The following is a 26,227-nucleotide window of genomic DNA, read 5'->3' as shown; positions in this document are numbered from 1 at the left end:
TTTATGAGTAATATGAAGTATGTGAACATTATTTTTTTTAAGAATTTTACTAGTCTAAAAACCTCATAATTCCTGTTCTTCCTGCCTCTGTCCTCTACACACATACAGTAAATCATAGGAATATTTGATGTATGGAGACAACATGAATGGTTGTTACAAAATGAATCTGGCATTATACATTTACTTTATTCTCCCAAATTAAGTTTTAAGACTTAGATACTTTTATTTCATCAATAAATTATAGAAAATAATAGTATTTAGTCCAGCGGTCAGTTAAATTTGACAGTGATTTTAAAGTGATTAGTGTATTGCCGAACACCAAGTAACATTTCAGTGAATATTACTGTTCTGATGAGGATAATAAAGCTGGAGATAACTAAAACAAATGTAAAGATGCATAATAGCCATCACTATACCTAATGGAAGAAAGAATGATAATTTCTTTACTAGTATTCCATAGTGACCTATGAACGATTCTATATCCATCGTTATTTTGCTCTGTACTTCCTTTCCCTGGTGGATTTCATTTTTTTTCTAACCTTCAGTGGTACTAAGTAATTCGTCTCTTATGCTAAATACTGTAATAATGACTTAATAAGAATGATAATATCCTAATCATACATTTGGATGTACAAACAGTACATTGCAGTCCTGATATTACCAGTTTCTTATAAATGCTGTCTACTATGGAAACATCTGAGGCTTCTTTAACATATCCTAGTCCTATTTTAATATTAAAATTGTATTTTAGAAAATGTTTCCAATGTTTTGAGGTTTATAATTCAGCATGAATTACTAATACTTTGCACTAAAAAGACTTTAAAAGTTATGATGCAGATGTTGATGTTTGTGCTAAAATTTTGCTTTACACACACACACACACACACACACACACACACACACACACCCATAACAGAACAAATAAATGTAGACTAGAGCAGACGTTTGTGAAGGAAGGTTTGGAATGACCACAGTATTTATAAATAGATTTTAGCGTTCTGCTTTTTATATGAACTCACATAGAATTTATAAGGTGATAACAACCATATCAAACTTTTTTTCTAGAGATACATTGACAAAGGGAACAGGACATATACATGGACTCCTGTGAATGGCACAGATTACAGGTAATTAACTGGATTTAAATACGTATCGTATACCAGAGTATTCAGTTCTGGGTCTTTCACCTATTTTTAGCAGCAATTTTCATAATAGATGAATATTAAGTCCTTGCATTTTCATAAACCATTTTCATTGTAATTAAAGCAGAAAAGTTATTTTTTCCAATGCAGAAATGTATTAAAATTAGAGCTTCTGATTTTTCAAAATGGAAAAGATGGAAAAAAGCTAGGAATATAAAATTTGGAAATGAACACATATGTGATATAAATCTATTTGATTTATTTGTATATATTGCTGTTAGCAATAATGCATGTTGACAAAATGCCCTAGTCATTTGTAGGTCATCACTTCCGCTGATTTCCTCACTTAAATTCAGTTAGTTTACATTACTTACCTTTTGCAAATTAACCTAAAAATAAAACCACCTCATAGTATGATCTGATATAAATGCTCAGTTGGTAATTTACCTTCCCTAGTGACAAGTCTGTAATATCCCGATCACACCAATGGACTGAGCGTTGGAAAATTGGACAGACTAATACCCTGTAGTGTCTTGAAAATTCTCCATTCTTCACTCGCTGAGCAGTTCCTTTGCTTTCTTGGTGTAACTCTTCTCTGAGGTCATGGCTTTCCCTGTGGTGCTACATCCTACAGGCTCATAATCCTGAGGTTGTTATGGATATTTCCTTGTTACTCATTCTCTCTTCCTCTTCCCTAAAATCCCTCTCTCTGAATCTTAGATCATCTTCCTCTCAGTCCTATAAGATTTCAATTCCTGGCTCACTGTACAGTCACATAGACCACTGTTTCTGATGCTATTTTTGACATACCCACACTTATATAGAACAAAACAAAAATTATTTACTAAGTCAACTTTTAAGAAGGTTTTAAAATTCAAGCTTGAAGTTTTTATTAATAGATTTTACAGACATAAAATTAGTCTGTCAAATTACTGAAAAGTTTTCTAAATGTTTACTCTCAATTTCTCTACTTAACTGGTCCTGAGCTGGGAATAGTTTGCAGATGAGCCAGGTCTGTGGAGCACACTCTAATAGCGTTGAGATAGATGATTTTTTTAGCACCCGATCCTTCAGTTTATCTCCTCTTCACTGTGAGGGAGTGTGCTCTCTTCCTTTTTGCTTACACGAACAAATTTTAAGTTAGAAAAACTTGATCTCTTTAACCCTGACAATGAGTCAACAATGATGGCAGTCATAATTATACTTTGAGAGTATTTTAGTCATTATAATTTGTTTAAATGTGTTTGTAACAGTCTCACAAATGCCCCCTACGTGCATACCCTTACCCTCCCACAGACCGTGATGGGACCAAACGTGGCCAGATTGATACCCCAATTCTGAGTATGTTGCTCCTTGTTCACAAACATTTATTCTCTTCCCATTTTACTCCAACTTAAATCTGGACTTCCAAGGCAGATCTTCTCACCTCATGTTTCTATCCCAGACAGCCTGCCTGTCATGCCTCTCACCACTCTCCTCATGGAGTCACTGTTCTCTGGCCCCACCTTCCCCACTTTGTCATGTTTTCCAAACATTTGCTGCCCAAATCTACGTCTTTGGGCCAGATTCAGTCTATTTTCATTATAAGTGCTTCCCTTGAATCGCTGTACAAATAAATTCACAAACAACGATGGAGAACAAAATATAACATCTATATAAAGAGGGGGAGAGGGAAATTGGCATGTTTTGATTTACTGAATGAAGTACCAAATTTCATGTAGTGATTTATGCCTTCTTAAGCTTTGTTGTAATTTAGGTATTACAGTTTGAAATATAGTAAGTAATGATTCTGATAGAATGCTTTTTTTTTTTTAATGATGAATTTAGTTTCATAGAGACAAATGATTGAGCTGAAAAGTACGTTACATTCCATTTAACTCTGTTAACCATGTTTATGTGAGTCACAAAAATATTGCGTGGGCTCTATCATCCACCTGGTGGCTGCTGGCTTTATTAGGTTTTAATCCCTAGGAGAAAATAAAGCAGCCTTGGTCTGTTGATTTTATATGGAGGGAGACAGCAAACACTGCATATGACAACATCATTGACTCAAAATGTTGGTAAAGATCTTATCGGCTATAGGTTGAAGAAATAACCGTTGCCTTGAGATGGAAATAAATTAAGTGTAACTATTTTTCTATAAAATGAGGTGTAGCTCTTAATAACAACCTGAGACATGCAGGCCAATAAAATGTATATTTGATATGTCAATTTTAAAACTTCTCCTGTGTTCCTCAGGAGTTTCAACACTATTTTTATGGTACATGAGATGTAACCCAAGCTTAGAGAGTGACACTGCAGCAGCCACATGATATAACGTTATCGGTTTTAATTAGAAGTTTCTCTTAGCAATAAATGCTGATGGAGCAATAAAAATGTCCTAATTTCCCTTGAGAGGAATTTGTAGGAGACAATCTTCAAATGCTCAGTAATTCTACTCTACATTTTATAAATGGCAAGTGAATCATGAAAGGTCATCTTGCTTTCAGACTAATTTCACTGCTTATTTTAATTTTAATCTCTCCCTCCACTTAAAGGAAGTTACCTATAAAATGAATGGGGAGATTTTCATTAAATCTACATAACATTTTATTTCTCTGACCTTTCCCCATAAGGATAGTCTATGAATTACTTAATGAAGGAGAAAGATTTGGGAATTGGAGGTAACAAGCATCCACTCATTTTGCTATCTTGACTGCAAAAACAAATTGTAGGAAATAAACCCTTGCTTTTTTTCCCCTTTCTATTTTTAACATATATTTTCATAAGAAAGAAAACCTGGAATTTTATATTTTGTCCTCTTCTGTACTGTCCATAAAAAAAAAAAAAAAAAAGCAGATAATGAGATTATAGTTGCACATTCTCAAAAGCTTGGGAAACATGCGGCTTTAGTGACTTAAGAGAAGATCTGCAAGTACATGTAGATACTCAGAAGCCTAGAAATGCACACCTTTTCCTGTGCATTGCTAAATTTTAGATTAAGTATTAAAAATGAGTGCTAAATGAGTCACTTGGTCACATTAATCACGCATCACTTTTTGAAAATACTTAGGTCAGGGAATCTTCCTGTACCTTCATTTTTTTGCACCCTTAGTTCTTAAGTTTCCTTCTGTACTAAAGCATAGCGAAGGTTATTCGCAACTGTAAATGTGGATATGGAATGATTAGTTATGTCCCACACAAATATATTAGCCATTTCAGGGGTGGAAGAATTTACACGTATGCAGTTGTGTTATTTGAAACTGCATACTGTGAAAATATTCTGACCCCTTTTATATTCTGTAGGAAGAACCAATAGGATGAGCAGGCAGCCTTTCATAGTGCTAGGAATTAATCTGAATTTTCTTATCAGCAGACACTGGGGAATTTGCCTAAACACTAGAGTCTTAAATGGTCAGTATTTCACCCCTCAAAGGGGTATATTTCAGATGGTTTATGCATTGCGTAGTAAAAATGATAATACCATTTATGATTGTGAAACGGTGGATGTTTGCTACAGAGCACTCTAACATAATGCATATTTCATGAAAGGGTATGCAGTTAGTGTAATATTTATTTTCTTTAAACATAACCTTAATATTCTTTTTTAACACTTGAAGTATTTCAGTACACTTTTCTGAAAATACAGTACACATCACATTTCTTTCTCGGTGAATTCATGGGCACATTTAGTAGCTTATTTTCCTTGGTGTCTCTTCTGATTTCATGCGAGATAGAGAACTGGATGACTCTGGATGGCAAGACCGAATTAAGTACTCTACTTACTGAATGCGTTTTCCTGTCACAGTAATATGTCTCTTCTTTCCCATGAGGAAGATCTTTGGATTTTCCATTAACTGGATGTGTCTTTTTTTTTTTTTTTTTAAGTTGTTTGTTTGTGTTTATGCTTCTCTTGTTTCTATTGCAGTTTGGCCTTGGTATTACCAACCTACAGTTTTTACTATATAAAAGCCAAAATAGAAGAGACAATAACTCAGGCCAGATGTAAGTACTATGAAAGCGACCCCAGAGTCTATTTATCTCGTAGTATCAGATGTATAAATCTGTCTAGATTTTAGAATGCCCAAGGCCTATACATTTTAGTAGGTGTTACTACCAAATCTACAGCAATGATTCTAACCCATTCCAAACATGCAAGGAACAAGAAATATTCTACGTGGATAGAATATGAGCAGGTACCCAGTCTCACTGGCATCCCCACCATCCTACCCTGCCTTGCTTTGTGCTCATAGAATCATTGCCGTGCTGTGTCCTCTGTCGCTGTCATTTGGAGGGTCTGCTAGCTGGTGCAAAATGTTTCGCATCGCATAGTCTCTACTCATGGCACTGTGCTAATAAGGCTTTATCTTTTTTTTTTTTTATTCTTTTTTTATTCTTTTTTCTTTTTCTTTCTTTTTTTTTTTTTGCATTTGGCGAGAATAATATTGTGCTCCACATCTACTTTGTTTGAATAAATGAAATTGCATTGGTCTTTGGCTTGGCAATTAACTTCCTTCTCATAATCTAAATTAATGTCTTCAGTAGCTCAAATGAATTATTTTTTTAAAGCATCATTTGGAATGTGGAGTAACTATTAACATTAGTGCATATTTAAAGTCCTTATTAATCTTTGTTTGGGGTAACTACATTTAGTAAAGTAAAATGACCATCATATCCTTTGCACATCACTTACTACTACTAACTTAAATTTGCTGTTGTGATAAGTAAAAAAGCATTATGTGTATATATACCTTTTACATCTGACCTGAAGTAAACTACTGTTTCTTTCATTCCCTTGTCAGTTCTCTTTTGCTTTCTGCAATCCTCGCCCTCGTTATGCTAATTTATACCTTTATATTTACACTTTCACTTGATAGATAGATATGATGGTCTTTTGACAACCAGCAACTTTGCATGAGCTAGTACTTCACTTGATAAATGACGGGATGACTAGTTGGTCTTTGATGTTTGGTAAATGCTTCTGAATAGAGGGTAACATCACCGGTATTGCACCCGCGCTAAACACTTTGCAAACTAGACCCTTGAAATAACCACAGTACAGAGAGGATGCTCTAGTAGTAATTGACAGAATATACCTTCCAGTCTTCAAAAGATGTCTTTTTTTTTTCCCAGACTACAGCTGTACATAAATAAACCTTTGATCTATGCACAATATTTTTATTCAAGAAAGTCATTGAATAAAATATTGTTTGTGACCCCCTTTGCTTTACCCTCTTTTTTTTGTTTCCCTGCTTTCTCTTTCTGATGGATTTTCACAGCAAAAAAGGGCAAAATGAAGGGCAAGTATTTTCTTGTTGCTCAATTTCTTTGTTTAGTACACTTGACATATCCACTGATATTTCCATTCCTATTGGATATTATCCTCTGTGCTTCTCATCTGCTAGATTTTCCTCCATGATCGCTCAAACCTTAGCGGCAAAAAAGGGGGAAAGAATATGCTTGTGTTTTCATATGCAACCTATTTCACATTCAGGTTTTTTCTGAGGCGTAAATACTTGTGTGTTTGTATGCTTCCTCTTACTAATTTACATCTAATATGACAAATGTTACTAATTCACTAAAGACATTGATGAGTTTATTGAAATCATTTTCTTTACCATAATATTGATAAAAAATTTACGTTGACATTTTAAATGAAATGACTCTGAAGCAACATTGATATAAAAGATTGGTTACTGTAGGGTGAGTAAATGGGAAACTTCGAAGACAGCATTTTTTTCTAATATAACTGGTGTAATTTGTGTTATGGAATTAAAATGTATTTTGCAATTATATTATGAAGTATTGAGAACCTTTACATTCATTGATGTGTTTCAATTTAGGATATAAGTACTTCACCACCACCCTCCCCCCCCCCCCTTAATAGGTTATCATTCTACTATCTTCCTATTATCATAGAAACTCAGGATGCATATTGTGGATTGCTTATCTAATCCTGTAATGTTATCTTTGCAGATTCAGAAACACTGAAGCCGGATAATTTTGAAGAATCTGGCTACACATTCATAGCACCAAGGTTGGTTTTGTTTTATATATTTGCTATACCTTGTGTGGATAGGTGAGTCTTTGGTAACAGTTCTGAGTCAGACCCATGCCAAATCATGAAGCCAAGGGAAGCAATAATTTAAAACTGCAACAGTATTTTATTCATTCTATTCATTCATTCGCTCAGTAAGCAACTACTGTAGGCTAAGCAATGTTGTGATTCAGGCATACACTAGTGAATAAGACAGATGTAGACTTTGCTCTTATTAGAAATAACAGTGTATCCATCAATAATGAAGAGCTGGGTATTTGCATTTGTGAGTACACACACAAACACACTGTACATGATGTAGATTACTCTGTAATCCCCATCATCTATTTAATTTTTTTTAATTTTTTTTTTCAACGTTTATTTATTTTTGGGACAGAGAGAGACAGAGCATGAATGGGGGAGGGGCAGAGAGAGAGGGAGACACAGAATCGGAAACAGGCTCCAGGCTCTGAGCCATCAGCCCAGAGCCTGACGCGGGGCTCGAACTCACGGACCGCGAGATCGTGACCTGGCTGAAGTCGGACGCTTAACCGACTGCGCCACCCAGGCGCCCCCCCATCATCTATTTAAATCATTCCCCCACCCATCTCCCTTCTAGTAACCATCAGTTTTTTTCTCTATACTTAAGAGTCTCTTGGTTGGTTTCTCTCTCTCTTTTTTCATCCTTTGTTTCCTAAATTCCACATATGAATGAAATCATAGGGTATTTGTCTTTCTCTAATGAATTTATTTTGCTTAGCATAATACTCTTCAGCTCCATCCACGTTTCAAATGAGATTTCATTCTTTTTTATGACTAATCTCTTGTCTGTATGTACCACGTCTTCTTCATCCATTCATCAGCCGAAGGACACTTCAGCTGTTTCTATAATTTGACTATTGTAGATAATGCTGCAGTAAAAATTGGGGTGAGTGTATCCCTTTGAATGAGTATTTTTGAATTCTTTTGGTAACTAGTAATGCAATTGCTGGGTTGTAGGGTAGCTCTATTTTTAAATTTTTGAGGAACCTCCATACTCTTTTCCAGATGTCTGCACTAATTTGTTTTCCCACCAACAGTGTAAGAAGGTTCCCCTTTCTCCACATCCTCACCAACACCTGTTGTTTCTTGTGTTGTTGATTTTAGCCATTCTGACAGGTGTGAGGTCATATCTCATTGTAGTTTTGATTTGCATTTCCCTGATCATGAGTAATATTGAATATCTTTTCATGTGTCTATTGGCCATCTGAATGTCTTCTTTGGAAAAAATGTCTACTCATGTCTTCTGCCCATTTTTTAACTGGATTATTCATTTTGGGAGGTGTTGAATTGTATCAGTAATTGCATCTTCTCCCATTCTGTAGGTTACCTTTTAGTTTTGTTGATTGCTCCCGTCACTGTGCAGAGGCTTTTTATTTTGGTGAAGTCCCAGTAGTTTATTTTTGCTTTTGTTTCCCTTGCTTCAGGAGACCTATCTAGAAAGAAGTTGCTAGGGCCATGTTAAAGAGGTTACTACCTGTGTTCTCTTCTAGGATTTTGATGGTTTCATGTCTCACATTTAGGTCTTTCCTACATTTTTTAATTTAGTTTTATGTATGGTGTAAGAAAGTGGTTCAGTTTTCCAAACGCCATTTGCCGAGGAGACTGTCTTGTTTCCATTTGATGTTCTGTCCTGCTCTGTTGAAGATTAATTGGCCATATAGTTGTGGGTTTATTTCTGTGTTTTCTATTCTTTTCTATTGATCTATTTGTCTGTGTGCCAGTACCATACTGTTTTGATTACGACAGGTTTATAATATGACTTGAAGTTGAGAATTGTGATGCCTCCAGCTTTGTTTTTCGTCTTTCCTTAATTCTTGATTCACACTCTGTAGCAGGCACATAAAATAATATTCAAATTAACATAATTCTATTAATCTAGGCTAAACTGTTGAAGAACATAGATTCAGAATTGTGTGTTACTAATTTCTTACATTTTATACTTCTTAAAGAAATTACTGTAAGAACCCGCAGACAGCTCATAAAATTAAAGAGTAACTCAGACTAATATTTTTAAAGATTTATTTTAATGTTTCTTTATTTTTGAGAGAAGAGACAGAGTGAGAACAGGGGAAGAGCAAAGGGAGAGAGACAATCTGAAGCAGGCTCCACACTTTGAGCTGTCAACACAGAGCCTGACGTCGGGCTCGAACTCACAAACCATGAGATCATGACCTGAACCAAAATCAGACGCTTAACCAACTGAGCCACCCAGGCACCCCTCAAAGTAATTTTTATGTAATCCTAAGGATACCTGAATTTTTGGTCCTTCTTGAAAATGGGGAATACATATAAGGTACATCTCTGTTAATAAAGCATATTCTTGGCTTCATGAGATTCTCCTCCTTGCATTTCCTTCAGTGTTTGATACTGCCCATCCCACAATTCTTGAGTACTCTTTGCCTCCTCTTGCTGTTCTGATTTTCGTCCTCCCTCCCTCGGCTGCATATTCAGTCTCTTTAATGAGCTTCTTTTCTTCTGCAGATCACTTACATGAAGGTGCTAGCTTAAGGTCTCTTATTCTGTGTCTATAGACATACCACCCATCTATCCGATGTCTGTAGTTTGGGGCAATGCTTTTGAAATCCACAAGATGGCCATGATGCCTAGAAACAAAACAGACATAATATGTGGTTTATTGGCATTACATTACAAGATAGGATCAAACAATGTCTACCTACACAATTTGAGACATTCCTGTTTATGGAAGACAACAGGACTATCTCTTCAATGTGTTTCAGTCAGTGTCTCCTAAGCATTTGTCTTTGCTTCCTTCCCTTTGTGTCTAACTTTTAATCAGTCACCAAGTCTTGTCAAACAGAATTTATTTTACACTATCAAGTATATCTGCCGAACTCTGCTGCCTTTGTTCTCATTCAGGCCAGTGCTTTCTCTTTACTTAAACTGGTGCAGCTGCTCCCTACTTAATCTCCCGACTTCTCCAAATCCCCCTTTCCTTCCAGTCTGGTCTCATTTCTGTAACTAGAGAGAGTTTCTAGAATGTGAATAAAATTATGTTTCTTGTCTGCTAAATATGAACCAATAGCTCAGTAGTGTCCTGGTGATAATCTGTACTTTATATCACAGCTTTAAACTGTTCTTACTAGGTCCCAGTTAACAGTGTGGTCCTTAGACTCTACTAAATCTGGGGCCATCAAATTACAGCCTATAGACTGCCTGCTTTATACAAAGTTTTATTAGAACACAGCCATACTTGTTGGATGATGAATTGTCTGTGGCTGCTTTCACTACAAAGGCAGAATTGATTAGTTGTGGCATAGATCTCATAACCCATAGAGTCTGAATCATTTATTATCTGGCCCTTCAGCAAACAGTTGGCCAACCTCTGCTTTAAATTCCAACCACACTAAACTTCTCTCAGTTCCTACATGTGCTGTTTTTTTTTCCTCTTCTCCTCTAATTTTCTCTTCTGTTTTGGACTGTACTTAGACACACCCCACCCCTTCCCAAACCCCAACTTCAAAGCTGCTTGATCTAGGAATTCCTTACCCATTTTCACTGGATTAGACAGACATCATTGCTGACTGCTTTATAGAATACTATACTTCCTTTACTGGCCCATTTAATGTTATTTACTTTCCCCCAAAAAAGCCACAACTGAATCTATTTGACTTATCTACTATTCAGTACCCAACATCACATCCATTGCCTGACACAGAGTAGGTGCTGAATAAATATATTTGGTGCCTGTAGAATCTATAAATATGTAAAGAATATTTAAAAAAAATCATTATTAATAATACCTGCAATCTTACCACTTGTCAAGATAAGTAACTGAGTGTCTTAAACTGCTAAAACCAGTTTTAGCTAGAAAGGAGAATATAAAAGAACAGAATAAGAAGAGTTTGAAATTAGATGTGCTATATTGATAAGACTCTCATTCCATCTCAGTTCTGTGTTTTGTCTCTAGGAAGCTTCTTCATTCATCTCTCCCAAATATTGACTAGGAGGCCACACAGACTGACTTTCTGAGCTTTACTGTTAGATAATGTGGAAAATACGGTAGAAGTCCCTGTACTCACAGGGAAGATAAACATATCTTTTAGTTCCGGTTCCCAATTTGTACCAAATGATCGTTCACTTCAGCAAGGATTAACATATGTACCATTCTTGTGGGGTGACTGAAAGAGCAGAATGTGCCCGTGTGTTTAGGGATGGAGTATATATGAGAGAAGGGAAGAAATGTTAGAGTTTGTGGGACAAACCAATGAACATCCACCTCAACTAACATGTTAAGGAAGCCTTTTACGTGAATGATTATATTTACTGCTCCAGTGAACTCTATAATAAATTAGTAGTATCATCCCATTTTGCAGATTAGGCAATTTCCTTGCTCTTTCAACATCTGAGCATGTGTGTTGATTATCAAATGCTGATCAATCTCAGAAGACTATCCAGTACCTCTCAGTAAAATATAAATTCTTGGAGCATTATTCCTACCTTTATTTTTTTTTTAATTTATTTTTTAACATTTATTTATTATTGACAGGCAGAGAGAAGAGGAGACACAGAATCTGAAGCAGGCTCCAGGCTCCGAGCTGTTAGCACAGAGCCCGTCTCGGGGCTTGAACTCACGAACTGCAAGATCATGACCTGAGCCGAAGTCAGAGGCTTAACCGACTGAGCCACCCAGGCTCCCCTCCTATCTTTAAAACACGTGCAGCCAAAGGGATGAAAAGTCCAGGGGCGCCAGTATGGCTCAGTCCGTCAAGCATCGACTTCAGCTCAAGTCATGATCTCACGGTTTGTGGGTTCAAGCCCTGGGTCAGGCTCAGTGCTAACAGCTCGGAGCCTGGAGCCTGCTTCAGATTCTGTGTCTACTTGTCTCTCTCTGCCCCTCCCCCCACTCACACCCTGTCTCTCTCAAAAATAAACATTAAAAATAATTTAAAAAAAATGGATGAAAAGTGTAAAACATGGAATATTTTTGCTCTTTATCAGAAATGAGAGAGGCATTTCAAAGATGAAATAGAATGAAAAAGAATACTATGTGATATCTATAATTAAATGCTAATTGTGGGAAGAAGTCCATTTTAGCTCTGTCGATAATGAAATGAGTAAAGGACGTGCATCCTTTCTAAACCAAGCCTCTAAACTAAAATTTTCCATGAAATGAGAAGTTTGGTGGGGTTTTTTTTTTGTTTGTTTTTGAAGTTCTGACATTTTACTGTTTTTCATCTGTTGTATGAACCTCATTATAATAATGGCAGCCTGACATTTATGTTGCTTGATATTTGTTCTCGATTTCCAAACGAGGATAGCAGTTCTCAAAGTATGGTTCTCAGAATCCCAGGGTTCCAGAGGCCCTTTCAGAGAACCCACCAGGTCAAAGGTGTTTTTGTAGCACTGTGAAATGATGTTTGTCATTTTCTTCATGCTGACATTTTCACTGACACTCTAAGCAGTGATGAGCTGATACCTTAGCCGAAATCAAGGCAGTGGGCACTCAAGGGTGCTGGTAGCCATCATAATCTTTATAGCCAGGCACCCATGTGAGGGAAAAGCCCGTTTCACTATAAAATACCCTTGGTGGAAGCAGTAAAAATTATTAGTTTTATTGAACCTTTACCCTTGAGTAGATGTCATTTTATATTCAGTGACATGAAAATGGAAGTTCTGCATACCCGAGTGCTTGGCTGTCTCACAGAAAAGTACTTGTGTGATCAAATTTAGAGCTAAAATAGGTGCTCTTTGCTCTTTTTCCATGAAATATTTTATTTGACAGAATGCCTTGGGTATTTGATAAACATTTTGTCAATAATCAATCACCTAAGGCTTTCACTTTAAAGACAACAATGGACTGTTGCTAATGACAAAATCTGTGCTTTGCAACAAAATTAAGAATTTGGGGATTCTGTAACTAATGTTTCCCAGGAGTTCGAGACCAGCGATGATATTACTGAATGGGAATTTTCAGTTTTATAATGAAATGTGTCATCATTTGGAAGATCAGCCAATTTTCCAATAATCAGTTTATGGTGTTACAAAATCAGATTCGTTTTTTTTAATGTTTGTTTTTGAGAAGGAGACGAAGTATGAGTGAGGGAGGGGCAGAGAGATATCGAGACACAGAATCCAGCAGGCTCCAGGCTCTGAGCTGTCAGCACAGAGCCCGACGTGGGGCTCAAACTCACAAGCGGTGAGATCATGACCTGAGCTGAAGTCTGACACTTAACGGACTGAGCCACCCAGGGGCCCCCAAAAATCAGATTCATTTGAAGTTATATTCTATTAAGTCAGGGATTAAAGACTCATCCTTTACTTAAGTCAAAATATTGTTCAACAGGTTGCAGAGTCACTTAAGTAGTAAAAGAAAGTGTTTTCACTTCCTATAAAAGGCTGTGTACTTTTTAAAAAGTTGTGACTTTCACAGCTAATATCCTACAATATTTTGTTTTTCAGAGATTACTGCAATGAACTTAAGATATCAGATAATAACACCGAATTTCTTTTAAATTTCAATGAGTTTATTGACAGAAAAACGCCAAACAACCCATCCTGTAAGTATACACCCAATTTATAATAATTGCTTCACCATTGTTATATCCAGAGTGGTCAAATCTTGGTTCAGATCAGTGTGTTGGTATGCTGGTTTATTTATTTACTTTGTAAATTTTTAGTGGTAAAATGTAACAGTTTGGCCTTTTATGTATTAAAGAATGTTTCTTTCACTGTGAAGTAAAATCAAATTTTCAAAGCCAAGTATTAGATACCTGCAAATGTTTCAGTGTAAATAGGGCACCTTTACCCTTGATCCTTTCAAATTTAAGAAACTTAATTTTTATGATATTTTGAAAGTTTTTCGTTGCATTTTTCTTGCCATATAGAGAAATACATACAGCATTTATAGATTTATCTCTTTCCTCCAATTTATATGAACAGCTTTAAGATGAAGAGAATAAAAACAAGGTATAAATATGTCAGTCAATGGTTTGTTTTCATCCTGACATTCTGTTTTGATCACCATTAACTTTATAGTGTAAAAAAAATGCTTCTGTCATTTTTCACTTTATGAAGTAAAATAAGTTAGAATAAATAAAAATGTTAACAATTAGTGTTTAACCAATACATTTCTTTCAGAGAAATTTACATCATTCGAAGTACAAAACTTTTTAGAGATTAATGGTTTCTTAGCATTTAAAATCTTAACCGTGTTTTCCTCCTAAAAATATCCTGTAAAAAAAGTACTACCAGGAAAAGATGTACCGGAAATGGGAAATGAGAGGAAAATTAACTGCCTGGCAAAAATTACCTTAGTAAATATAATTTTTTTTAAAAAAAGGAACCATAACTGAGTTTTTTGTCCTTTCCTCCTTCTCCCTTCCCTCTCCTTCTTCTTTAAAATCTTTTTCCTTTCTATCAGAAAGGGTTAAACAAGGCACTTGCTCAGTTACAGGAAGTGAACTGAAGCGTCTCACAAATTAAAATTTATCTCCTAAAAAGAAGTAACTTCCTAGCATCATCAACATTAGCTACCAGAGCAAGAATTAGCTGCTCTGAAAACCAGCCAGGGTAGAGAAGGTCTACACTGATCTGACCGAATAGGAGTGTTTCCAAATCTTTCTACTCCTTGTCAGCTCACTCTGAGTCAGAGCCTTTCCATTGTTATGGTTCTTGTTCTTTTCCTTTCAGTAAATAACAGGATTCCCAAGAAAGAACTGGTGTAATATCACTGAATATTCCTTTAATTGGATGCCTCTATGGGCACCTGGGTGGCTCAGTCTGTTAAGCATTTGACTCTTGATTTTGGCTCAGGTCGTGATCTCATGGTTCCTGAGTTCGAGCTCCACGTTGGGCTCTGCACTATCAGTACAGATTGAGATTCTCTCTCTGCCCCTCCCCTGCTCACGCTCTTTCTCTCTCAAAACAAATGAGTAAGCATTGAAAAATTAATAAAAATATAAATTGGTTGCCTCTAGCTCCTAGGCAAGTATAAATATGTTGAAACAAAAGTACTTTCAGTATCATAGTGCTAATATCCATATTGTCTCTTCTCCCGTGTCTTCATTTCACTTCATGTTTTTTATCCACCTCTCCTGTGATCCAATAGGATGCTTGTGGTACTTAGATAACCATGTGAAGTGTGAGATTTAATTATAAAAAGGTAACAGCTATAAAATTTATATTTTCCTCTGATAGTTTTACATACTACAGTTTTCTCAATCATATTTTAGGGCATGTTATCAAATAATATGTAAAACTAAAAGTATCAGTGATTGAAATCTCAGTGGCTTCCTTTAAAGGGGTTTGGGCGATTTTGATTGTGCTTATGGAAGTACTTAATCCACCATTAAAATTAAAATTCTCACTGTTTATGTTCATTTATTACCTAAATGTTTACACTGTAGAGTCTTTCAGCGTGTTCGTATCTCCTCCCCGGCTCCCGCTTTTTTGAACTATTCTAACAATGAGATTATATGTGTATAAAATGGTAAAGCTCAGTACTGATAACCTGTTTATGTATTATATGCAGCAGGGGCCATATTTCAAGACAGATTTTAAAATTATGGTATAATTAAAATATGAATGAAATTGTGAAATTGCTCGCAAGAGTGATTTATACCACAAATTAGAATAATCGTTTCATTTCTTTTACCTAAAACGATTTGCAGCAATTAAATTGCATCATTCACTTTTCAAATGGACTGTTTGTGAAAATGATTAATTTTCTGACATAATATAATGAAAATAGTTCCTAAAATGAAGTCTAAACTGTGGATTGCATTGATCCTTTAAAACTGGAAGTTATATTAAATTTAAAAAATCAACTAAAATATTTTCCAGTCTACTCCTCACCTTTTACAGTAATAGATATTAAGTAAGACCACATATTCCTTACCTGGGTAAAATAAAATTCTTTCATAAATGTGAAGTTTCAGTATTTGTAGGTTATTCACAGTGTCATGGGCTTAAAACACAGGACCAAGAGAAAGGAAAGAAGGTGAAGTTTTTTTGTTTAAGAATATGTATTAATTGACCCTTGGTCATTGCCATCTGCCCTTTCATTACCTTTGAACTTGGGCTATTTTGCTCTCTGGTTGTTCCAGAAATGACAGATTCCAAAAGCCAGTCTTGAAATAGTGCTGGTCTGTGCTAAGTTATTCAGTTCTTTCACCAAAGCAAACGAAGAAAAAACTATATTATGTAGTTTTATATTTACATATAAAATTGTCCATCAATTATGATAGATTCGAATCGCCATACTAACCTATAAAAAAGAAGAGAGAGAGGAAGGTTATTTCCTTAATGTTTCTTGATTGACATACTTCACATATCTTTTTGAAAAAATTTACAAAATAATTTTCTTTTAGAATTGGCTTTTCTATTCTGGCCATAGCCTGAAAACTGTGAGGCAAGATGAACAACAAAAACATGCAGAAAATTAATATTGGATATGGTTGTTAATTCATAGAAATATTATCCACTCTAAATTGCTTTAACAAACAGAGAATATATTTGTTTCATTATTATCCTAATGAAAAAACTATGTGGATGTAATTGAGGCTATCCTTTTTCTATATTAGGTAATACGGATTTGATTAATAGAGTCTTGCTGGATGCAGGCTTTACAAATGAACTTGTCCAAAATTACTGGAGTAAGCAGAAAAACATGTAAGTATTTGTTCCTATTAATATATATATATATATATGTGTGTGTGTGAATATATATATATATATATATATATATATGCATATATAACATATATATATATCCTGCATTTCAATTTAGCTTTTCTCTGAGAAATTTTTGGAAACTAGGGCTCATAAATTTAAATTTTACTAATTTAGTAACAATTTCATCTTGGAGTTGTTGACAGCTTGTATTGCCAGTGTTGGGTATGTGTCAGGACTAACATCTACATCTGCCAGTACTTATCTTTCCACACTTACACACTGCAGTGGGAACAAACCAAATTTAAAAAGGCTGAATTTCCATGTTTGTGATAAAATAGGGATGCTAGTCAAGTGGCCTTTTAATAACACTACTATTCACCCAGTCAACAAACTGAGAAATCTGATTGTGATTCTCATTTACGGTCTCTTCTCCACCCCATGTCCAGTCAGTCACCAAATGCTAAATAGCTCTTCCGACAATGTTGTCCTGTCTTCTTCATAGCCAAATTCATAATTTCCAATTTCTGAGACATTACAGCACTGCTTATATTCAGTCTATACTCAGGGCCTCCGATTCCTCTACCCACACCCCCTATTCTGTCCTCCATAGAACGCACCCCTGCCAGCCTTCCTCTTAATGCAGCTCCAGTTTCAGGATAAAGATGAAGCTCTCCAGCATGGATTTCACGATTATTCATGAGCTGACCCTTCTTAAGAAGCTTGTCCTTGAACCTTTACTATCTGTTGCTTCTCACCTTGCCTTCTGTTTTTATAACACCAAATACTTAACATTCTTCACTAGCTTTCCTGTAACATAGTCTTGGCTCCACATGTAAGATCTTCCTGCTGTCTCTGTCATCTCTGCTAATTCCATCTTCCAAACGCAGCTGTATTGGTCTTTACTATGAAGTGACCTCGTTAAGCATCCTCCCTTTATTTCTTAGATATTTGCAACATTAAAGCCTAGTTTGCATGTATTGATGTATTTACTTTGTCTTCCTTTATGTTAGGAACTCATTTTATTTCTCTTTGTGTCATCAACACCTAAATTATTATCTTATGGAGACCAAGTGAAATAAAAAATTGCCTTCTTCTGTCTTCTGTTTTAGCAAGGGAGTGAAAGCACGGTTCGTTGTGACTGATGGTGGGATTACCAGAGTTTATCCCAAGGAGTAAGTTCAAATAACATCTGTAGAAATCAGTACGTTACACGACTACTCTGAGGATGTGCACATTATAAGGAAGCCGTTCTGTAGAGAAACTGATTATTAGATTAAAATGGAGTCATTTAACATTACTTACATTATTAAAATACCCTACTTCTTTAAAAATGCTATTATATGATTATTCAGTGATCCTTTTGGATATTTATTCCAAAATCTAAGACACAGTAAAAGAGATTATTTTTCTATTCATACACACTGAACGTAAAGTTTATAGCCTATTGGCAATATTTTCATAGCACCTCATTGTTTTCACTGTTCTTCAATGGATCTTATCTCTGTCTCCAAAATAGTCTGTCACCTAGGGTGAGGAGGCCTATTACTATTAATTGACCTATTAAGTGACTTGTACGTCATCACCTGGATAGTAAAACTGCAGAGCAAAACCAAGAGCTTTTTCTGACCCTTGTTATCTATTCTATGGTGATTTATTGCTTATTAATGAGTATCATTAGATGTAGACATATCTGTAAAATTCTGTGATGTTCACAGAAAAGTAGGTTATCAGGCAGATTCAAGAATAAAAATGATGAGCCATTTCCTCTTTAGGGCTGGAGAAAACTGGCAAGAAAATCCAGAAACATACGAGGATAGCTTCTATAAAAGGAGTCTCGATAATGACAACTATGTTTTTACTGCTCCCTACTTTAACAGTAAGTATTACTCAGAATTCAGCCATTCTCAATTTCCTTTTTTTTAGATAAATTATTACTTCCTGCTTTCCCCAATAACGATAATTGTTCAGAACAGCCCTTATTAGGTGTATAGTATAAGTGTGACATTGGAAGGACAGAAGCTTCCATTTACTTGAGGTAAAATGCACACACAGGAAACAGTCATCCAGTAATGTAGAGATAGCATATCAACAGGTATGCATAATGCATAGAAACATATGTAGATAATCCCTCATTTCACAAACGGCAAATCTATTAAAGAACGTGTAATGAGTTTTAAAGACATCATCAATCAGTTTAGTCAGTTTTAGTTAAATATATTACTTATGAAAATTATCAATAGGCCACATTTTAAACTATCTTATTGGATTCTTTCCCAAAACCTTTCTAATTTAATTCCTGGGCTTCTCTGGGGGTAGGTGTTATTCAGCCTCATTTTTACAAAAGGGGAAACCAAAGTTCAGAGAATTTTGGCATCTTGTCCAGGGACTTACGTCTAAAATGCAAAGGCTGTTTGGGGTTCTAAGATCAATCTTTCCACCTCAGCAGCCTCTCCACTCAGTTAGCATATGTCACGAAGCAGAGATTTGGCCTGCGTCCATTATGTTGTGGACATGGATGCAGCCAAGCTGAATAATTCACATCCCACAGACACTCCAATGGGTCTGGTCAGTAGAGGAAGATGAGAGACGACAACTCACCTCCTCATTACTTATCTACACTAGAATACTTAAGCAAAACACCGTCCACCTATCCCTCTTAAGAGAAATTCACTATTTGACTTATCTAGACAGGCCTGTGTTCCTTTTTTGTTGTTGCCTTCTTCTTTTTCAGAAAGCGGACCTGGTGCTTATGAATCAGGCATTATGGTAAGCAAAGCTGTGGAAATCTATATCCAAGGAAAGCTTCTTAAACCTGCAGGTAAGCATGTATATGGTATATGGACATGGCCAAAATTAAATGTGACCAAATATTTCTATTAAAATCTGGCAGTACTTACCAGGAAGGCCATCAGAAACCTTTAAGCAAAATAAAGTCAAAGACAGATACACAAAGTTTTGAAAATAAAATACAATGATGTAGGAGATTGGGGAAAAATAGAACAGATACTATATAGAGGTGAGGGATTTCCTAGATGTGTATGTGTATACACTGCTGCTCAAATTAATGGAGTCAAATCAGAATTCTACATGCCAGATTGATCCAGCATTTCCACTCGGTAAGTCTGTCCTAGAAGATACTTTGAAATACACAAAAGGATACCTGTCCAAGGGTGTGAATATTTGTAGTAAGTTAAACATGAAGAGTTAAGTTTCCATCCTCTAAGGAAAAGATAAATAAGTTATAGCATATATATACCATGTGCCTGATAAAATGAATTAGGTAAGAACCTTTTTTTTACATATATATAAAATTACAATAAAATGGAAAAATGATTTTTTTTTTTTGCCAAAATAAAATCAAGTAAGCAAACAAAACAAATCATAAAACTGAACATCAATGGGAAATGCAAGTAGGCTGGATTAAGTGGATGCCATCTAGTAGAAGCGTTGTTTTTTTTTTTTTTTTTCATTGTATGATTCCGTATTTGAATGTGTAAGAGAGTGTACATTAGACCAGATTGAGAAGGTAGATAGATCACCTTCCTGTTCCTGAGGGCTGTTTTACCCCTCAGTGGTTCAACTAGATATTACCTCCACACTAACTCATTGACTGCTTCCTTCATTCACTCAATGGCTCATTTATTCACTCACCCTCCCACCCACCTATCTGTCTTTTGGACATACATTTCTCAAGCACATGATGCACGCATTGGTGGGGCTAGCGAAGCCTCTTAAAACATTCCACCGGAGTGACCTCACATTACAAGACTATGCCTGACACTACCACCTTTTTTTTCCCCTTTAGCTTATTGTATATATGAGTTAATTGGTGAGGTGGTTGCCAACGAGTAAAGTATGTTGTGAATATAAACGAAAGTTATTTAATAGTTTAAGAGCGGTTAGCGGTCTCTTTAATGAAAACCCAAAGAAATAAAATCTCTGTAATAAACATAACATTCAACCCAAAATTTAATGCTACTTTCTACACTACATAAATTATCATATAGCAAATATTATATGGACATTAAAACCACCTTTTCAATGAAGTCCGCTTTTCAACATATAGCTGAAATTAATTTAATTCCAAGAAATTTAAATTTGCTCAGAAATACTCAAATATAAGAGGAAAAGTAGATAACTAAGAATCACAGCCACGTTTTTTCTATGTATGTGTCAATTCTTCTTTACATCATTTTTCAGTTGTTGGGATTAAAATTGATGTAAATTCTTGGATAGAGAATTTCACCAAAACATCAATCAGGGATCCGGTAAGATATATATATATTTCCTAACGTTTATGCTACACTCCATGTCAAATGTAAATAAGAAAAGTCAAAGTAAAGTCTTGTCAATGTATAATTTTCAGTGCTACTAAATTAAGCAGAACTATGAGTTAATATTTTTGGAAAGACTTTTTTAAATTAGTTAAGAGGAAAAATATTTTGATATAACTTGAAATATTAGTTTAGATAGCTCTTAATATTTTACAAAGATGAAGCTATTGCTTTTTTTATGATGGGATAGACTGTCATTTAATCTTACTTTGATACTGGATAAATTATTCTCAGATTCCTAACATGATAATAATGTGTCATGGAAATCCTTTTTTCTATTAAAAATGTGTGGGGTTAATTGTATTTTTGTCTTTCAGTGTGCTGGTCCAGTTTGTGACTGCAAAAGAAACAGTGATGTAAGAAAATTTTTAAAATTTTAACTGTAATTTTTCATTACTCTTGTTAAGACTTTAATCATAAAGTCATTGATGAAAGTCATTTGATATAGGAATTTTTCATTAAATGCTAAAAAATATTTTATGAAATTTTGAACTAATTTATAGGTAAGAAGTTGAATAAATTCTTTTAATTCCTAACCATTAAAAATATTCACATATTAAGGGAAAGTATTTTAAAAAGCCTGTTTCAGTATGAAGTGTACTCAATGTCAATTGTGTTAGATAGTTTTCTAAGTATCTTCAGCTCTGTTCCTGAGTGGGAAGTTTCTAACTAAAGTGGCCTTACTGGTTATCAAGGCAATCTTTCCTGTCCTTTATAGTTTCTCTGAATTTGTTCACACAGTATTCATAATGACAAGAAAACTTTTTGAGTTCAATTTTGCCATCATTATTATTATTATTTTTTTTTATCAAATTCCACTTACATGGATTGGATTTTACATTGTCTCCTGTTACTTCTATTTCATTATGACATTTCTTTGTTCAAACGTTAAATATGTTCAGGCCGCCTGGGTGGCTCAGTTGGTTAAGTGCCTGACTTTGGCTCAGGGCACAATCTCATGGCTTGTGAGTTCAAGCCCCGAGTTGGGCTGTGTGCTGACAGCCCCGAGCCTGGAACCTGCTTCAGATTTTGTCTCTCCCTCTCTGTCTGCCCCTCCCCCACTCATGCTCCATCTCTCTCTGTCTCAAAAATAAATAAAAAAATTTTTAATGTTAAATATGTTGAAACCTGCTTTGGATTTTCTCTCTCCCTCTCTCTCTGCCTCTCAAAAATAAGTAATTTTTTTTAAAAAAATGTTAAGTATGTTCTAAGAATGATACTACATAAAGTATTCCCAGAATACAAAGGATGAATTCCACTATTTGCTTCCCATCTTCTTATGTGTATGTGTTTATTTCCAAGGCAAACAGTGGGTTCACATCATCTTATTTCTAGTCATGTGAAATTATAAGCCAGCGATGTTATTTTTTATACTCTCTCCATTTTACATAGACTTTGTAAATAGAGACTATAAAGACTGTTTTGAGAGTCGAGGTTTTAGCAAGTTGCTTCCACATGTCCCCAACTCTGAGAACAATGTTTTTAATTGTCATTTTATACAATAAAAATTACTAAACTGATCCATGCATTTAAACATGATACAAACCAGGTGGGAATTGATTTCTTTTGTGTCATGATCTTTTTTTGTTTTGTTTTCTGCTTTTATATTTCAAATTACGCAACCAATTTTGATTGAAAATATGAAGTAGTTATAAATATCCTTATGCTGCATGCTTTTTAATTTAGTCTGAAGCATGGTGACTACAATGCATTTTTAAAGGTATCTTTTTTGTCAAAATATTAGTGTGTTTTTACATATTATTATTTTGGCTTATCCAACTTCCTGGATCATTTAGATGACCAAATGGCAAAAAGGTTATTTCTGATTTGACCTTCTGATTTGTTCAGACTCAGTTGACAGTTTTAACTAAATGGGTAGTGGTGCAGTATGAAACCCTGAGAATTTGAATCTGTGTGTGTCCTTAATTTATTTCATCAGAATCTCTGGAGCATGTATCTTTAAGTTGAAGTTTTTTCCTATTTTTGTTGTTGTAACTGTCTACTGGGGCTCCTGGGTGGGTCAGTCCCTTAAGCGTCTGACTCTTGATTTCAGCTCAGGTCATGATCCCAGGGTCATGGAATCGAGCCCTGTGTCGGGCTCCACATTGACAGCAGGGAGACTGCTTGGGATTCTCTCTGTCCCTCTCCCTCTGCTCCTCCCTTGTGCGTACATGTATGTTCTTTCTAAATATATATATAAAATCATCTATCTAATGTAAGGTACTGATAATGAAGCCTCCTAACCTTCCTCAAATTGTGTTCATTGTTATTTTTATTTTTGTAGGTAATGGATTGTGTGATTCTAGATGATGGTGGGTTTCTTCTGATGGCAAATCATGATGATTATACTAACCAGGTAGGTACCACAGTGGGACAAAGTACAGTTTCCAAAGTGTGTTTCCCTAATCGGCATTACAAAAGTCCTTCAAACCATTCTAGAAATTAATGAGTTGTTATATTTCTGTCATAAAATAAATTTTTAAATGCTAAATATAATATAAACCATTAATGAATAATTCTAAATACAGTTTCCTGATATTAGTTGAATTTCCTTTCTAGTCATAACAGTTACTATTAAAACATGTAGTTATTGTCAATCTCTCAGAAATTGAGAAAATGTTTGCATATTAAATATTTATTAATTAGTAATATCTAACTTAATACATGGCTGCTTTGAACTGATGAAGTTTCCATTCCCAAATTTGCAAGTTGGCAGCATATAGGCTATTTGGCTCAAATGGGATTTTAAGCAAATTAGAATTCGTTGCCAATTAATTTCATTTCCCAATCTACATTTCTGGTTTCTCTTTAAAAAGAAAGGATCTTGGGGCGCCTGGGTAGCTCAGTCTATTAAGCATCCAACTCTTGCTTTTGGCTCAGGTTATCATCTCATAGTTGGTGAGACTGGGCTCTGCGCTAACAGCATGGGGACTGCTTGCAATTCTGTCTCTGTCTGTCAAAGTAAATAACTAAACTTCTAGGAACAGAAAAGATAAAATTGGTCAACACTGAGCTTTTTCTTAACTGGCCATGTTTATGGACTGCAGTTGATGAGCCTCAGGTTTGCTCCTAGGTTCCTGTTCTTTCTCTAATATCACCCATTTCTCTCCGTCACGCTGCTTTCCTCTTCCCCACAAGGAATTCACTTGTGATCTTAATGCTTACTTAACTGTGTGTATTCCTTCCACATGCATCACACCAAGCCACGGAGCAAATGAGAACCCCTAACTAAGCTCTTCTCACTTCTTTCGGAATATCCCGTGCAGCTTCATTGCTTTGGTTTTTAAGCCCCAGTAGTTTTAGTTGCTAGTTCGTCTTCTTTTCGTCGCAGTGGTCGAGGTGTTAACATGTGGAGTGAATTTGAAACTTGATTTTTTTGTCCTCTGTTCCAGATTGGAAGATTTTTTGGAGAGATTGACCCAAGTCTGATGCGACACCTGGTTAATATATCGGTTTATGCTTTCAACAAATCTTACGATTATCAGTCAGTGTGTGAACCTGGTGCTGCACCGAAACAAGGAGCAGGGCATCGCTCGGCATACGTGGTCAGTAATTTCCACCTCGTCCATGCCTCTCCCAGGAACACTCAGTGTCGATTAACGTAACGACTTTTTCATTATTTTTATAGCCATCAATAGCCGACATATTACACATTGGCTGGTGGGCCACTGCAGCTGCCTGGTAAGTCACAATTGTGTTTTTACTGGTAATGAGAAAGGGGCGGTGAAATAGTAAAGAATTTGAGGACAGTCCAGATTTTGTGACACGTGAATAATTGTTACGGAAACTACTCTGTTTGTTTCCTAAATGACATACTGGTAGTTTTCACAAAATGATCAATTTAACACTGTTACTGTCACTTGGTTTTTCATATGAAAACAATATGCTCATGCGGACTTCAGCCTCTTCAAGATCTGTTGAGACTTTATACCCAATTCCTTAAGTTTTAGGTGTATCAATCTATTAAAGGTTTCAGTTAATTGCCTTCAGTATCCAAATTAGATGTCTCCGTCATCAAATTCAAAGCATCATGACTTATCTTTTCAGCTCTTTCCTATTCCAACAGAGGCTGGCAGAGTTTTAGAGGCATCATGTTGCTGAAATGGATCTAATTCTCTCTTTTTACTGACTTAGCCTCCCTACCTCCTTCAACACCTCACCTACACCCTACCACCTATGAAAACAATACATTTAAACTGTTTAAAGCACTGTGGAAAGTCTGTAAGATCAAATGCATCATTGTTGGGCTCTGGTCAGTCAAGTAACTCAACCTCCTTTTGTGTCTGGGATCCCTCGTCTTCCTTCTTTCCCTTCTTTTTTATCATTGCCCAAGCCTTATGCCTTGTAGATTAAACTTTAACGTTCGTTTGATGGTGAGGCTTTCCCAGAAAAAATCATATCAGTCTACCAGTTTATGAAAGTAAGAAAGATTTTAGATTAAAAATCCTATTTTTGGTGAAAAATGGCACTTTCTATTGTGATAGTGATATTTAAATATTAATTCACTCAGGTTTTTTAAATCTCAAAGTAATCCTCATTACTTTATGATTGGCTTTATGCTATTTTCTGGCCAGAATTTACCTCCTTCACCCCCCTGTTTATTTTTTTTTTTTCCTGAATTCAATTCCAGATGATTCTATACTAATATTTGGTTCAAATGTCATTTATTGGAAAAAGTGAAATGTGCCAAGCGTCCTATATTTAACAGGTATATATTTTAGTTCATGAATGTCACGTTATGTATTCACAGATACAGTCTATATTGTAAAGTAAATGGTTTGCAAACCCATGGCACAAAATCATTTTTGTTTGATCTTGTGTTTTATTCCACCATAGAGTTCTAAAACTAAAATAAGCACCCCTGAATGAGAAAACTATGGCACGAAATATTGACACTTTTCCTAGGTACCACTTTCCATGATCTCATTTCTTGTTAGGCCTCTTCACACTTAAGTGGTCCCTCACTCGGTCCTTAACATGTCTGACTTCGCGACTTCTTTTACAGAAACAAATGTACGGTGTTTTGTAAAGTTTAAGAAATAATTATATAAAACTACTCC

At 35.4% G+C, this 26,227-nt stretch overlaps 1 protein-coding gene across 10 annotated transcripts in view; it reads left to right on the top strand.

Annotated features, from left to right (window-relative positions):
• CACNA2D1 (calcium voltage-gated channel auxiliary subunit alpha2delta 1) overlaps nucleotides 1-26,227 on the top strand; it is a 495,933-nt gene that overhangs the window by 443,522 nt on the left and 26,184 nt on the right. For 5 of the 10 annotated variants that reach the window (XM_045494628.1, XM_045494625.1, XM_045494630.1 and 2 more), the window contains 14 exons: nucleotides 1,066-1,127; nucleotides 5,050-5,126; nucleotides 6,401-6,421; nucleotides 7,098-7,158; nucleotides 13,621-13,718; nucleotides 16,743-16,830; nucleotides 17,943-18,005; nucleotides 18,606-18,709; nucleotides 19,565-19,651; nucleotides 21,034-21,101; nucleotides 21,485-21,523; nucleotides 23,452-23,523; nucleotides 24,560-24,712; nucleotides 24,796-24,848. In XM_045494628.1, the coding sequence (XP_045350584.1) occupies nucleotides 1,066-1,127; nucleotides 5,050-5,126; nucleotides 6,401-6,421; nucleotides 7,098-7,158; nucleotides 13,621-13,718; nucleotides 16,743-16,830; nucleotides 17,943-18,005; nucleotides 18,606-18,709; nucleotides 19,565-19,651; nucleotides 21,034-21,101; nucleotides 21,485-21,523; nucleotides 23,452-23,523; nucleotides 24,560-24,712; nucleotides 24,796-24,848 (1,046 nt within the window). Of the gene's footprint in view, nucleotides 1-1,065; nucleotides 1,128-5,049; nucleotides 5,127-6,400; nucleotides 6,422-7,097; nucleotides 7,159-13,620; nucleotides 13,719-16,742; nucleotides 16,831-17,942; nucleotides 18,006-18,605; nucleotides 18,710-19,564; nucleotides 19,652-21,033; nucleotides 21,102-21,484; nucleotides 21,524-23,451; nucleotides 23,524-24,559; nucleotides 24,713-24,795; nucleotides 24,849-26,227 lie in introns of those variants that run through there. The other 5 variants (XM_045494634.1, XM_045494626.1, XM_045494632.1 and 2 more) reach the window with 2 other exon arrangements.

Source organism: Leopardus geoffroyi, chromosome A2 (genome assembly GCF_018350155.1).
Source record: "Leopardus geoffroyi isolate Oge1 chromosome A2, O.geoffroyi_Oge1_pat1.0, whole genome shotgun sequence".
NCBI classification, from domain to species: Eukaryota; Metazoa; Chordata; class Mammalia; order Carnivora; family Felidae; genus Leopardus; species Leopardus geoffroyi.
This window is presented reverse-complemented; position numbering and strand designations above follow the sequence as displayed.